Source organism: Oreochromis niloticus, linkage group LG19 (genome assembly GCF_001858045.2).
Source record: "Oreochromis niloticus isolate F11D_XX linkage group LG19, O_niloticus_UMD_NMBU, whole genome shotgun sequence".
NCBI classification, from domain to species: domain Eukaryota; kingdom Metazoa; phylum Chordata; class Actinopteri; order Cichliformes; family Cichlidae; genus Oreochromis; species Oreochromis niloticus.
Genome location: NC_031983.2, coordinates 12,150,567 through 12,165,404, shown reverse-complemented (window position 1 = coordinate 12,165,404; position 14,838 = coordinate 12,150,567). Strand labels below are relative to the sequence as shown.

At 39.9% G+C, this 14,838-nt stretch overlaps 2 protein-coding genes across 5 annotated transcripts; both read right to left on the bottom strand.

Annotated features, from left to right (window-relative positions):
* Window positions 1-2,000: 2,000 nt before the first annotated feature.
* On the bottom strand, window positions 2,001-5,736 carry prlh2r (prolactin releasing hormone 2 receptor). 3 transcript variants are annotated; one of them, XM_003453077.4, is made up of 3 exons: window positions 5,654-5,736; window positions 3,408-4,321; window positions 2,001-2,989 (listed from the first exon to the last, which is right to left on the bottom strand). In XM_003453077.4, the coding sequence occupies exons 2-3, from the start codon at window positions 4,317-4,319 to the stop codon at window positions 2,663-2,665; spliced, it is 1,239 nt and encodes a 412-aa protein (XP_003453125.1). In that variant the 5' UTR covers window positions 4,320-4,321; window positions 5,654-5,736; the 3' UTR covers window positions 2,001-2,662. The 3 variants fall into 3 exon arrangements, with proteins under 3 accessions (XP_003453125.1, XP_025756557.1, XP_019204195.1); XM_025900772.1 differs by lacking the exon at window positions 5,654-5,736 and adding an exon at window positions 5,539-5,647; XM_019348650.2 differs by lacking the exon at window positions 5,654-5,736 and having other exon boundaries at window positions 3,408-5,065.
* Window positions 5,737-11,447: 5,711 nt separating this feature from the next.
* Window positions 11,448-14,833, bottom strand: ccdc32 (coiled-coil domain containing 32). Of its 2 annotated transcripts, none has more exons than XM_003453030.5 (4): window positions 14,691-14,833; window positions 14,167-14,414; window positions 12,513-12,666; window positions 11,448-12,174 (listed from the first exon to the last, which is right to left on the bottom strand). In XM_003453030.5, the coding sequence occupies exons 2-4, from the start codon at window positions 14,399-14,401 to the stop codon at window positions 11,985-11,987; spliced, it is 579 nt and encodes a 192-aa protein (XP_003453078.1). In that variant the 5' UTR covers window positions 14,402-14,414; window positions 14,691-14,833; the 3' UTR covers window positions 11,448-11,984. The 2 variants fall into 2 exon arrangements, with proteins under 2 accessions (XP_003453078.1, XP_005477119.1); XM_005477062.4 differs by having other exon boundaries at window positions 14,167-14,411; window positions 14,691-14,819.
* Between the last annotated feature and the right edge of the window lie 5 nt (window positions 14,834-14,838).

Below are 14,838 nucleotides of genomic sequence, written 5' to 3'. Positions count from 1 at the left end.
TGTATTTTGAACCTTTGTAGTGTTCTACACTCTGATGTACTGACTCACAGGCACAGGGGCTTCATCTTCTGGAAAGTTCCAGATTATTGTGGCAATTGGTCTTGAGTTGATTCTGCTGAGGGGCAGATTCTCCCAGAATTTATTCAGAGCCTGTTTTTCCTGCTGCTATTCAATCTCTGCAAAATCCTCTTCTAATGGTTGCAGAAGCTGTTACTTCTCTGCTCTTCAGCATTGTCTTGCTCCCTAAAAATGCTCAGTAATTCTTTTTTTTAAAACTACTCCCAACATTGCACCCTCCAGGTAAGGATCGTTTTGGGTTTTTTTCTCTCTTTTTTCTAAGAGTCTTGTAAGTCTAGAGAGAGAAAAAGTACAATACAGTAGAAAGTGAAAGCCTGTAAATTGTTTTCTTCAGTTCAAAATGCCCCGAAAGGTTATTTCAGAGTTGTCTCATTTGTTGTATGCTGCTTTTTTTTTCTTTCAGTAAGAGCAGACATCAGAACCATATCCTAAAGTCTTTTATTAACCAATTTCTGTTTCTCTGCATTATTATAGGTCTCAGGATGTAGCTGCTTCATTTTTTTCTGAATATTTCAAATGCATAGAGTTCATTGTAACAATCTTCAGATCATAAGCATGTCAGGGGACCATTATCTGTCCGGAAATTATAAACACAGCACGTGACTACCACTACTTATTATATCAAGGTCAACAACATGACAAAGATGATTGTTAGGGCAGCACACATTTACATTCGGATGAAGGTCGTCCTTGACACGTCAAGGCTAAGCAGGAAGCACAAAGTTGCAGTGTGCTGCATGTGGACAGTTGCTGCCATTAGCAGAGATGACCACTGTTGTGTTTCTGTAATAAGATGAAAAGCTGTCTCCTCTTTATCTTCACTTGTCAGCTCATATATTCACACAGCAGTCTGCTCTTGACATCAGCTGCTAAAATATACACTTTATGCTCTGCAAATTGCTCTTGAAAAGCACTGTGTAAAGTGTCTAATCAGCCGCTGCACCACCATGCCTTGCAAGGCGCTTTTTTTTTGTGAGATAAAATCTGAGAAAATGATCTCAAGAAAAGAAGCCATTTAATTAGTTTTAAATGGGAAGCATTAGATGGTTTTCCTTCAATATTCTTGTTTTCAAAAAACCTTTTTAGCTTGGTAAAAGAATATGTGGAAACAAAGAAACTGTGTTTGATTAACTTTTCCTTTTGCAGATACCAGTCTGGATAATCGACTGTGCTTCTTCTGATATAATTTCACATTAAAGGCTTTAGACACCAGACACAGTCACAAACACTGCTAATGCTTTTCAGTTGTGTGGGTTTTTTTTCGAACATAAATGTGGTTGTGATGAGACAAAAAGCCTTTCTCAAACAATCTTTCAAAAACACGATTTGTATTGAATGGCGTTGCTCTTTTTATGAAACATATTTGTTTCATAACATTAACTTGGGTGATGAGTAGCATTGCAGTTTGTTATTTTTAATCTAAATAAAAACTCTTTGCTTCATAGGTGATCTCAAAAGCTGTTTGAGAGAAAAGTAAATCAATATTTACCCAATAATGAATTTGGAGCTTCATTTCTGCCAACATTCACACTTTTTACAAGCAGACATCTCTTAAGTAGTCGAGGTGGCAAAAGGCAGTCAACAAACGAGGTCGGAAAATGCAAACACATTAATCTTAGGCGGGATTTCCAAACTTCCTGTTCTATAGTTATGTGTCATTACGTTGCAGAAAAGGCAGAAAGGCTGTTAACTTTGTGTCTCTCTGGTCTCTGTTGTGTCTTTATTGCAGTTGTGTAATGACCAGCACACATTATGCTTTTTCTCGCTCCCTCTCTCTCTGCCTCTCTCGCTCATCAGTTCGGCTTTGACATTTAAAAGTGCTGCAGATCTCGCGCACACGTAGTGCTCGCCAAATGCCACAGCTATAGTTGAACATTTGAAAAGCGCTCAACGATTCAAGGCCAGAAATGAATGATGGAAATACGCTATTATTTATTTCAGAACCGCTTCGTGTTCCTTAACAAAATGGAAATGAATGAATGAGGAAAAGATGGTTTGAATTACCCTCTTTACTGAGCAAAATCCAACAAAGCATATTTACTACTACACGTGAAGTATGCACAGAAATAACCTAATGCACAGTCTTTCAAGGTGGAGGCAAATAAACATTTACATTAGTTCAACACATTGTTAAATGGCTCGCGTAAAGATCCTGTAAGGTTGGTGTTAAAATGCACAAGAATCTAATTATGGAGAACCATTACACAAAACACTTGCAACAACAAAAGCAAAGTCAAAGCTTAAAATGGCTTTTTAAGCAACCAGTAGCATATTATTCAGGTTAATAAGCATCATCTACACATGAATCCTTGCAATCTAAGCTGGCTGATGTTTTAGCCCCATAGCCAGCTGCACAGCAGTGTGGCTGTTGTATGTGAAAGCCTTACACCCCCATGTTGTGGGTTTTGGTGTTTTAACAATGACTTATCATTTTACTCCTTTTGTCTGTCAGCGTGAGCGCTTACAAGATTAAATCTGGAGTGTAGAAGAAGATTCACTGGATCACGTCTGGCTTCGGTGGCCTCATGCATTCGACTGAGCTGGAGATCATATCATTCTTGTGCCCGTTCGTCCACAAAGTCACTTACGTGTAGTTTTCTTGAGGGTCGGCATTATTTGCAACAACACCCGGCAAATCTGCCACAATGGTGGAGGTGTAAAGGCGCGGCATTCTGTGAGACACCGTCAGGACGCTTGACCCTTGTCGCCGGTCTTTTGCTTTTCCTTTTCTCCAGGGCAGCAAGTGGAGACACAGGTAAGAGAGGAATTTGTTATGCAGCGAAGCATAAATGAATGGGTTGTAGCAAGCGGAGCTCATGGCAAAGAGGTGACTGGACACCTGGATGACGTTGATATAGTTCTTCCCCAGGATGGAGAAGTCTGTGTCCAGGTCACGGATCAGGTTCACCACCTGTGGAGTAAACATCGGTTTCCAAAACATTAATTCAAGGGAAAATTGCCATTTTTCTACTGCCAACAGATAGTCTAGCAAAGAAATACAAATTAGAAGAAGTAAAATTGCTAAGTTGGCACAACAAAAAAAAAAAGAAAATGCCAATTTCTTCACCATATACAGAGTCTTTCCTGGCTGCCTAAACATCAAGTCACTGTGCCCAAATGAACTGTCAGTTTGTGTGCAGATGTGTTTATTGCTGAGGCAGACTGTGTTCCCTCTGGACAAAGGCAGGCTGGCTGTTTATCCCTGTTTTATCCCTCCCTCAAAGTTAAGATAACCTGCTAAGATTCGATTCATAAGGTGAAACCTCTCCTAATTTACATTCCCATGTATTTGCATATTCTTCAAACCTGCAATCTCATGTTTTGTTCACCTGTAAAGGAAGCCAGGAGAAGGCAAAGCAGAGAACGGACACCAGCAGCAGGCAGAAGGTCTTCTTCCTCCGTCTGCTCCAGGTGGCCCGTGCAGATCTCAGCTCCGTGCATGCTGTCAAGCCCGAAGTCATCCTGTGTTTCAGCTGATAGGAAATGGCACAGTAGGAAATGGAGACAGCAACCAGTGGGACAAAGTAGGAGAAGAAGAGAATGAAACAGGAGTAAATGAGGCGACCCTGCTCCTGGCCGTCCCAGAACTCCTCACACACAGCCATCTGCAGGCCTGCAGCCTGGAGGTCCAGGTAGACAGTGTGCAGTGCCGTAGGCGTGGATAGAGCCAGAGAGGACAGCCAGATCAGGACCACGAGAACCCAGCAGAAGCGGTAGCCTGCTCTCTTTCGGATGGGATAAGCCACAACTACGTAACGATCCACCGCGATGGCCATGAGGGAGAGGACGGCCGCGTAAACAGCTGCAGATTGCATGACGGTGACAAAATGGCACATGTGGGATCCAAACACCCATCCGCGCTTGTCAAATGCATAGGACGCCGTCAAAGGGACGCAGAAGATGCACATCACCAGGTCAACGAGTGCCAGGTTGCTGATGAGAAAATTGGTCGTGTTGTGTCTTTTCTTATTGTGCCAGATGAGGAAGAGCAGGAGGAGGTTGCCAGAGCATGCAACCAGGACCACAGCAGAGTAGAGAGGGATGAAGATGAGCTTCAGGTTAAACAGGAGGTCGAGCCCAGAGAAAGAGGGGGCTGAGAACTGGGAGGCTGAGAAGATGGAGCGAGAAGAGTTGCAGCAGAAAGAGGAGGACGACGAGGAGTCAGGCAAGAGCGAAGATGAAGAGGAGGCTGGAGTAGAAAAGTTCACCTTGGTTCGATTCAGTGATCTTTCCCAGTCCATAGCTGCAGAAATAACAAGCATATTTTGCATGACTCATTTAATATTTCTGTGTAATTTATTAATCAACATTTTGATTGAAGCCAGTATGGCAGCGTCTGGGTGTTTAAACATTTTAAAAGGCTAATTGAAGCTCATCTTCAAAACTCTCAGCACACATTTCTCCTCACATTTCTCTCTTTACTTCTCCAAAAGCCTTTCCAGTTATCTTTGATCCATTATCTAAAGTTTAAAAAAAAAAATGGAAGAAAGCTCGCATTGACTGGACGGATGATTTCTGGTTACGAAAAGCAGAAATCATCCTCAAAATCATAGTAACTTCTCAGAGGTGGTCATCCCACACATCTGCTGGAACATCTGCACTTAATAATCTAGGCTGACGTCGGTGATTTTTATTGTCGCTCAGAAATAAGAAATACTCATCAACTGGCATCACACAATCAGATGTTATGCAAGAGTGTGAAAATGGGCATGAATGCAGATTCGTTTCACATTCTGTGACTGCTGAATGACAGACTTGGCTGTGAGAGAAGAAAAGAAAAAAAATCACTGAATAAAATGAGAGTGAAACCACAGAAAATTGTAAGATCAGAGGAGGAGTCTATGAATAACACCTGTAGTCAAAATTGGGCTGATTGGTGTAATTTTGGCATGAGCACTGGCTACAGTTTCAGCTTTCATTAACATGAAAAAGGGCTAAAAATATTGTTTCATCTAAAAAACTCACACAACCAAGAAAAGAAGATATTTATGCCCAAAATTCAGACTTTAAGTAATTTAATAACATGTACATTTTTCATGTAATTTTGTTACAATTTAATGTCTTTGATTTGGTATACATTAAGTTTATATCGAACACATTTTCCTTAATGATTCATTTTGTTTTGTTTGGCATGTTTTATATATTTAGCTACTGTTTTAATTTAAAAATATTGCATCATGTACATTAAGCAAAAAATAATAATAATAATAATTAATGGGCCGACTGCCTCATTATGCGTTCATCATACTGAATATGAACAATCATAAAAGTGTAATTTCCCAAGGAAGCTAATTAAATCATGATCAGAGCAGATATTCTTCCCTTACTGACTCAACCAAGTTCCTTATTGACCTTTTCTGATCAGGTCGCTCATAACAATTCATGCAACCATGTCTTCTCTAAGATACAAAAGGGATCCAAAATCATTCATAAATATGGAAAGCATCAACCTATTTTTACCTGAAGTGGTCGACCTCGGATTGGAAATTTATTTCCTCAAAAGGAAGAAGATCTGAGTCAAATTTCACAATCAGCCACTTGGCAATTTTGAAGTGCAGAGTAAATGAAAAAGTACCTGTTGGAGATATCAGATGCACCTGTTTGAGTCCTTTTCCTGCAGGGAGTCCCGCTGTTGTGCAGCCGCGCTCATTCGCTGCAGCTTGCTCTGCTTCAGAATAAAGAGGTGTGCTCTTTCTCTCTCTCTTGCTCTCTCTCTCTCTCCAACAAGGCATACAGTAAGGGCTGAAGTGAGTGAGTGAGTCACCTCCAGTAAAATCATTCTAATCTCCTATAATGTTTCTCTTGGGGAGTGCATCTCAGCTAGAAAATGACAAATTTATGATGACCTTGAGCCTCTTTATGGTATAATATCGCTCATGACATCATTATCATTTTTCTAGTGGGACTTACATTATGTCTGAGATTTTATATAGTCAACTTATGCCCTTTATGTTAACATTCCCACGACATTCTCACTCGTGTTGTCCCAAGTTTGGTCAGAAACAGACACTGGGATGGAAACACCGAGGAGGACCAGAATTATTATTTTGAATATGTTGTGCACCCCCGCCCTCCACGGAGCGCCATGAATGAAGGATCCTGCTGTGAGGTTCTCCACAAAGCGAACACTTTCTAGACAAAGCATTAGGGAAACAGAATACAAATTGAACAATTAAGATGTTTCTCCAGCAGTTCGCATTAAATATTCATAATCTCAAAACTAATTTGAAAAAAATTGTGAGTCTCAGTCAAAACCAGCATGATCGAATGATTCATCAAGGGTAATACCGAATGGCATTCGTTGCTTGACTGTTTCGCTGCTTGAAAGGAACACAGATCTCATTGTGAAGATAATAAAGATGCCCAAAAGTTCCAGTTAATCATATTCATGTGCAGAAACCACGTAGTCTCCAGATTTTCATCAAATTCAGAGCAAAAAGTGGCACCACTATTTTAAAGTACAACTTCTTACGATGACATTTTAGGCTCAAAATCTTCTAACATAAAGATATCATTAGTGTTTCAATTTCAATGGAGCTCCAGTAAGTGTTGCTTTGAAATGCATTTACATGGCTATCACATTTTAATATTGATAGCTACAACATGGTAAACGATGAGGACATGGCCATTTTTCCTTCCTTTAAGAGTAAATGTAGCACTATTGGGAGAAGCTTAAAATCTGGCTTGTTTGTAGAGAAGACTCAAAGCACCGAACATACAGCCACCGTAATGGTTTTCTGTCTGTTGCTCATTTTTCTGTGTGATGTTTACTGTTAGGACACATCGGAACAGTTTAAAATAACACAGACTGGTCTGCTTTAGAGCACACAGCCTCTCCTTCCACAGACCACTTTTTCCCACTTTGATTTAACTGGACACTGATGTGGACAGGGCTGTCGAGCTGGCCTTTCTTCAGTCTGATAAGTTCCTGTGGTGAAGGTAACAGTTTGTTCTAGCAGCATCCACGAAGTAATCAAATGGTGTACCACCTCAGAGTCTTCCTTTACGGTGACCACTCTAGTTCTGAATCACTTACATGTCATGTATACTATGTCCAAGTGTGGGAGACGTGACAGCTACAGGTGATTAGCCATTTTTGGCTAATTGCTCTCTTTTTTTCACTGTGCCACCAGAATGCGCAAAGCACACAGCAAAACCTCACGTGTGTCACAAAAAGCAAGCGGCCCCATTACGTGTCCACCTGATGGAGCCTTTGTGGTGGGCTTATTTTCAGGTCCTAGACAGGGGTTCTGCTTGTTTGATGACTGAGTGCCAATTTAGGGAGCCAGCATTCAGCTGAGGGCTGCAGACGAAAAATGCACCCATCAAACAAACTAAGTGCAAATGCAATAATTCATGTATTAAATACTGAGCAGCCAGAAGCCTGTTTAGATTTGCTATTTTAGGTAATGTTGGAAATGTGTTGGTTGAAAGGATGGTGGTGGGTTATGGTGGTTTCGTCACACCAGTCATCACCAGTTGTATTTGGAAATACTTTTTTTAAACAGTTCATCTAGTTTGCACTGGATTAAATGTACAGTAGTTCCTGTTGTCATTAGGTCTACACAGAATGCTACTGAAGGCCACACTCTGATATTAAATACATTAAATACACAAGCAAACCACCGCTCCCCAGCGGGACACGGGAAACATACATACATGGATAAATACACATATTTGCTATGATCTAATCTGACATCCCTTTCAGCGCTTGAGTGACTGTCAAATGTACAAATTTATACAACTAATATTTAATTCTGTAAAATATTGAAGATGTTGGCACTCACAGTTTCTTAGACAACGTTTATGCAAAGTTTCATCAAGATCTGTCCACTAATCAAGGAAAAGATCGGAAACATACAATCATTTATAGATAAAATACGATCATTACAGTTTGGTGATGATGTTCAGTTCCCACACATCCACACTTTACTGTGGAACTTACTAAATCATAAGCTAGTCCATCTCAGAGGAAGTTGCACTGACGATATATCCCCCAAAATTACAAACTTGCTTGTGTTGATATTAGCAAAGAGATGTTTTTTTTCCTTCAGAGATTTTCTTTCTTCACCACATCCTGTTTATAGGAGCTCCACTAAGCTGTAGCTGCTGCTGCTGGGATTTAGTTTATTAACAAGGGACCTTGCTGGGAGGAATTTACTTCAGCTGTCTCAGTGTGGGGACTGTGACCATAGATCCCAATACAGATTGTACTGAGAGTCTGTAGATTTGGACATGTAAGTTATATGAGACTAGGAATGGGTTTATAGTTAAGAGAGGCTCTGCTGTGTGCAGAGGTAGAGTGGGAGGCAACCCACCGAGAAGCTGCGGAAGATAAAATGAGAGCAATGTAAATTAAAAATTAATTTATAAAGTATTCATTATTGTACTTTCTGTGCAAGAGAATCAATCCATGGGCTCTCATTTGAAGCATTTCATTGAAAGTTGTGACGGATATTTTTGGAACGTAGTAATTATTAAACAAAGACATGAAAGATCAAGCTTTTGTGGGTCAGCTATTTTTTAGCTATTTTTATTTTTATTTTTCAAGGACTGATCTTTAGGGCTAAATGGCTTTTCTAAATTCTCTTTCTTGGTGGACATCAAAGTAGATTTCATTATTAACATATTCCAGTGAAAATGTCATTTTAATTACTGCTGAGCCCGAGCCAGATTTTAGTTTCTTCCCACTCAGGGCTTCATAGCGTCTATTATCCCAGTCCAACCTATTACCACAAACTGAGTCTCTGTGAGCCCACTACAGCTGGACCCTAAGTATTATTAATAATGGTAAGGATGTTCTAGAAAAAGCTAAATAAAGTCTACTTTATTAAATCAAGGTTAATGTCAGAATATGTTCTCCACTTGAATGAGAAATGAGGACAAAGACTGTTTTGTTGAGATGCTTTTTCTGATCTCACTCTCAGCCGTTTAGATCCAAGAGTAATCTAATTCAAGGGACATCCAAAGGTTTTCATGTCAAGGACCCCCAATTGAATTAAGTCCTATTAAATAATGATGCCATGGCTGCTGTTACTCAAATGAACACAATTTGATTCAGTTTATTTAATTCAGAATTACACTTGGATGCCAATCCATAAATCGTCTGTACGTTTTAATACATATTACCTTTAAGAAGTTTATAATGTCCTTTTTCGAGCTGTAATGCTTTAAAGAGTTGTTATAACTTTGGTTATTTTGTAGGGATTCATTTGTGGCGCCGAGAGGAATCACTAGAATTTTCTACATATAAACTGAATATATACAATATAACCATCCAATGAATAGCTTTCAATGAGGACAATGAAATTGTCTCACAGAATTGACAATTGAAATAAAAACAACAGCCAAAACTGACCAATACTGCCTTCGAGTTCCTAGCTTCCACACACAAAAAGCCTAAATAACTCGTAATTTGAGCAGCCCTGCCTGATTAAAGCCCACAGCTTCCACTTGTCCTTTCACAACTTGCAGTCTTCGAGTTCAAGCAGCGATACCAGTGTGATATCATGAGTCATTTCCTTTCAAGAGTTAAAGACCTCTTCTCTCGAAAATGTGTTTTTCTTACTCCTACTTGATTCGAATGTGCGACCTTCATTGTGGAGAATGATGCATGTTCAAAATTTAACGCTAAGGGGGTCAACTTTCTCTCTGCGCTGCTTAAATTTCATTTACCCTGACATTTTGAAATTAAGATATTTACATTTTCATCCATTTTTTGGGGATGTGTGTTTCAAAACATGTTCACTGTGCACCATTTCAGACACAAATTATTATTCCAAACCAAGCAGAGCATTTTATCATGTCTGGTGGTCTTTACTTTATGTCATTCAGAGCCACGAGGGACTTTGTGAAACAGGCTGTGGACTCGCTGTGACTGCTAAAGACACTGGCTTGTAAAATGGTGAATGAATCAAACTCGGTTCTTTGCTGCCATCTAAAGAAACTGTAGTTCTAAAAGCTGACCACAGAGATATAAACCATTGATGAAGACCTTCAAGAATTGATAACATATAAGGCCCTTCCATGGGTATTAATAGGTCAAATAGCTGCTGTGTACTGCTAATCAAATGCATTTGATTATTTGATTCTCAGTAAGTGTGAGCATTCAGGTTTTATCGCAAAGCCAAGAAGAAAAGACATCAGCATTGATCTTCGGGGAGCAATTGTTGCTCCCTATCAATCTGGGAAGAGTTTTCAGGCCATTTCCAAACAATCTGAAGTCCATCATTCTACAGCAAGAAAGACTGTTCAGAAGTGGAAGACAGTTAAGGGAGTTACCAGTCCTCCCAGGAGTGGATGTCCCAGGCAATTCAGACCATGGTCAGACCATGTAATGTTCAGAGAAACTGCAAAAAAACAAAACAGGGATACATCTCAAACTCTACAGGCCTCAGTTGGCATGTTAAATTTTAAAGTTCTTAACAGTGCAATTAGAAAAAAGACTGAACACGTATGGTTTGTTTTGAAGGGTTTCCAGAAGAAAGTCTCCTCTTACTAAAAGGAACATGGCAGGACAGGTTAAGATTGCAAAATTGCATTTGAACACAGGACTTCAGGAACAATGTCATTTGGACAGGTGAGACCAGTGGAAATGTCTGCACAGTTGCATGTTTGGCAAAAATCAACCATATCAGCACAAATACCTCATACCAACTATCAGCACGGTGGTGGAGGGGTGATCATTTTGGCTTGCTTTAAAGCCACAGGACCCGAGCACCTTGCAGTCACCGAGTCACCATAAACTCCTTTGTAAAACGTATTCTAGAGTCATGTGAAGCTATCTGAGAGCTTAAGAATATGGGTCATCCAACAGGACAACGATCCTTAGTACAGCAGCAACTTTACGTCAAAGTCTAGACCTCAACCTGATTGAACCTTAAGAGAGCTGCACATAAAGAATGCCTGCAAATCTCACTGAACTGAAGCAACACTTTATCAATCTCTCCAGGATATGAGAGATAAAGTCATTCAAAAAAAAATATTTTTTTGCCACTGAAGAGGATTCTGCAAGCTACTGAATAATGTGGTGTACTTCACTTTTCACACACTACACACATTTTGGCTTAGTTTGGTTTAAAAAGTAATGAAAAAGTCTCATATGTTGTGTGTTGTTGCTCGTTTAAAGTTAAATTTAAATTATTTAACTTGGTTAGGATCAGATGATTTTTTTATTATGTCCTGGTATATAAAATCTCAGAACTGAAAGAGAGTGCGCTTCATTTGTCACCACATTGCATGTCTAAGCCCTAAAGTACCCCATTGATGATACGCCGTATTGTATCAGACCCAATGTCTTCACTCCCAAAAACTAAAGCAATTCAACAACACGGTCCTTGGAGCTAACAAGCAGACAAATGAACACGATACCATTTTTTAATATTTTATTGAAACATCATTAAAACCTTCTACATGAAATTAACAAAATGTTACACAGTATGTTACAATATTTTTCTGGACTGAATTACATCCATTCTAATTTAGGATGTCAGCTTTTTAATGACAGAAAAATAACATTTTGACAAATGAATGCATCGTTAACGTCACTTCTCATGTGACACTGCATATGGTCCTCAATGAACATCTGCATATGTAGTTAAGAGCCAGTCTCGTAAACATAGTAGGAGACACGGACTACAGCTAGAGGATAAAAAGGTATCATTTCAAGCTCTTTATTAGGTGTTCTCAAGGTGCAGTGTCACTGAATAGAGAGGACAAAATGCATGTGAGTTAATAAGTGTTTAACACTCAGTTGCTGGGGATACAGACAGTGATGAGAGGCTATAATCGCTGATAACAAAGGCTTTAGCCAAAACACTGCAATGACACAATGTGAGAGCAGGAAGTCACGTTTACCGACTATATAGGAAGTAAGTTCTTCTTTCCATGTTACCATTTTAATTCACTCATTTCTCTGGCTTGTGAGCGTCATCTTCATCCGGTTTCTGCATCTCTGCCTCTGCGTCCTCTCCGTTTTGCATTTGGTCTGACTCTGCTGATTCCTTATTCTGGGAGGGCCTCAGGAGATATTCCAGCTCTTCCGCACTGATGGCCACCTTCTCTGGAATCAACCACCTCTTGAAGTGTTCGAGAGCACTACAAAGGGATAAAGGGCACGAATAGTTTAGGGTGTTAAGATAAGAAGCAGGCCATCTCCAGATAAGTACTAGACACTTTGAAAGATAAAGATTAAAGTAATTTTGTATTGGGATGAGTAAATGGCACATAGTCTCTTGAATTTAAGGAAAAGTGGAAACAGTGAGATGATGAGTTATTGCTGTAATATGTTAAGTTAGAAAGATATAGGAAAGAAATGAACAAATGATAAAATCACATCTAAAGATGCAATGACTATAAAAAAAACAACAACAAAAAACAACAACAACAACAACTCCTCCAACGGGATGATTTTCCACATCATGTCCATGTCCTACCTCTCATCCATGTCACCCCCTTGGAAGAGCTCTGAGGTCTGGGTATCGTGTAGGAATCTATCCCAGCATTCCTTCTTGGCTTGAGACAAGGAGTGCAGCATGTCCCTGGAGGTCACATCACTGGACTGGCCCTTTATCTTCTTCAGGCGGTTTTCTGGAGCGAAATGTAGCCAAAAATGTCAGTTTTATAGCTTGGATCAAAGTTACGACATAGATTTTGAATTAAGAATCAAAGAAGAGTGTGAGCTTCGCTACAATGTGTCTTATAAGGCCAGCAAAGATCGCAGATATGCAAAATAACCATGTAGGAGTTAAAGGACTGGTTAGGCTGTAACGGATATAATGAATTTATTTCAGATGAGAAATAAGAACACCTACTGAAAAAATAAGACATTTAACTCATGAGAAATAAATAAGTGCCAATCTTTCTTTGATTAGGAGACAAAAAACACCTTCTGCGGCAATCTTTGTCTACTGTCAAGTGTTTTGTAACAGTGTTATAGTTTTATATTTTTATTGGTTGTAATTTTTTTTTATTTTTGTTTCTGGTTCAGTTTATTTTTCCATGAAGTTTTATTTCTATCGTTTTAAAGTACACAAGTACACAGAGGGACTATCGAGAGCGTCCTGAGCAGCTGCATCACTGTCTGGTATGGTAACTGCACCATATCGGATCGCAATATCCTACAACAGATAGTGAGAACAGCTGAGAAGACTATTGGAGCCTCTCCTCCCTCCATCACAGACACCTATCGCACTCACTGCATCCACATATCCACCAGTATTGTGGAGGACCCCATACACCCCTCACACACACTCTTCACCCTGCTGCATTTGGCAAGAGGTAACGGGCCCTCACTGGAAGACTGAGAAACCGTTCCATCCACCCAGACGCCAGACTCCTGAACACTGACTGACACACACATACAAACATACATACATACCTTCATACACATCACTACCTCAAGCACTTATCTGCACAATCTCACACACACACACACACACACACACACACACACACATATATCAAGTTACATTTTGCACAATGCTCAGTCTTCTGCACAACCCACTGTCATTGTTGCGTTTTTATATTGCATTGTTGTGTCTGCACTGTCTTGTGCCTGTATCGTTCTGTTCTGTCTGGTGTTGCACTGTCTTTGTTTAGTTTTTTGCAATTTTTGCACACTTGCACTTTATGTAGTCCTGTATTGATTGTCTTTTATATGTTATATGTAGCACCATGGTATGGGGCGGAACATTGAACAGCAGAAGGCTGTAATAAAATAATTGACAGATGACACATCTGTGCCACATGCAATATTTTTGGAACTCCCTTATTCACAAAAGGTCGCCACAGGATATTTGATCGGCAGTTTTTACACCGGATGCCCTTCCTGACCCAACCCCAGAGGGATCTGTGTCTCCTTCTGGGATCAAATCAGGGATCCTTCACTTGTTAGGCAAATGTGTCAGCCACTACAAAAACATGGAGAATAAATAGGCAATTCAAGCCTGCTATGCTGAAGAAAACTTTATCTGGTTTCATTTTGCGGGAATTTAGTATCTTATTATTTCCATGCCGCTTGCTGACAGACAGCGAGGAGACATGACAGGAAGTCTGCAGTCTTGAAAAGCTTTTAAAAAAAGGAAATACCTAGAGTGGCTATGTAAATCTCAGAATCCTCCATGGGTTCCCATTTGGCACTGGATGGACTGGTATCTGTCCCATTTGCTTGTCCATTAACCTGCACAGGCGGGTGAAATGAGTCTTTGAAGTCTGTGCTGCTCTCCGGGGTCGCCTCAGTATGCACCTCCGGCAGGCTGGAGCAGATCTCGGACCAAAGCTCCCCGCTGGACCGAACCTCCTGTTTCTCGAAGTCGTCTATCATTCTGGTGCGGCTACTGGGTTAAAGAGATGTCGACATCACGGTCAAAAAAAAAAAAAAAAAAAAAAAAAATCACACAGTGTTAGTCTGTGGTTGGACGAAGACCCTTTTCTTTCAGTGACACTTGTGTGAGATGTTTGGAAGGTACATACAATTAAGACAAATCAGAAAGCTGATGGTTCGGTTTACATTTACGGCTAAGCTGGTTACTGACCAACTACATGGATAATTACTGTGTATTTAAACGTTTTTCGAGCAGTTTGTTACCATAAAAAATAGAAACATAACTTACCTGTGTGGAAAAAACTCAAAAGGCTAGAAATTATTAACGCAGATGTATTATTTTAAAGATTAAAGTTTAGCGTTGCTAGCTAAACATATCCATGATCTACAATCTTAAACGACCGACAGCCCACTTCCTCTTTTAGATATATTTGATT

What these genes read in the sequence shown, in the direction of transcription:
- prlh2r (XM_019348650.2), bottom strand. Translation starts at nt 4,349, where the DNA reads ATGCAAAATATGCTTGTTATTTCTGCAGCTATGGACTGGGAAAGATCA. An exon ending in TCTCCTGGCTTCCTTTACAG is followed by an intron (nt 2,990 to 3,407) that starts GTGAACAAAACA and finishes TTTACTCCACAG; the next exon opens with GTGGTGAACCTGATCCGTGA.
- ccdc32 (XM_003453030.5), bottom strand. Translation starts at nt 14,401, where the DNA reads ATGATAGACGACTTCGAGAAACAGGAGGTTCGGTCCAGCGGGGAGCTT. An exon ending in GATTTACATAGCCACTCTAG is followed by an intron (nt 12,667 to 14,166) that starts GTATTTCCTTTT and finishes ATTTCGCTCCAG; the next exon opens with AAAACCGCCTGAAGAAGATA. An exon ending in GGGGGTGACATGGATGAGAG is followed by an intron (nt 12,175 to 12,512) that starts GTAGGACATGGA and finishes ATCCCTTTGTAG; the next exon opens with TGCTCTCGAACACTTCAAGA.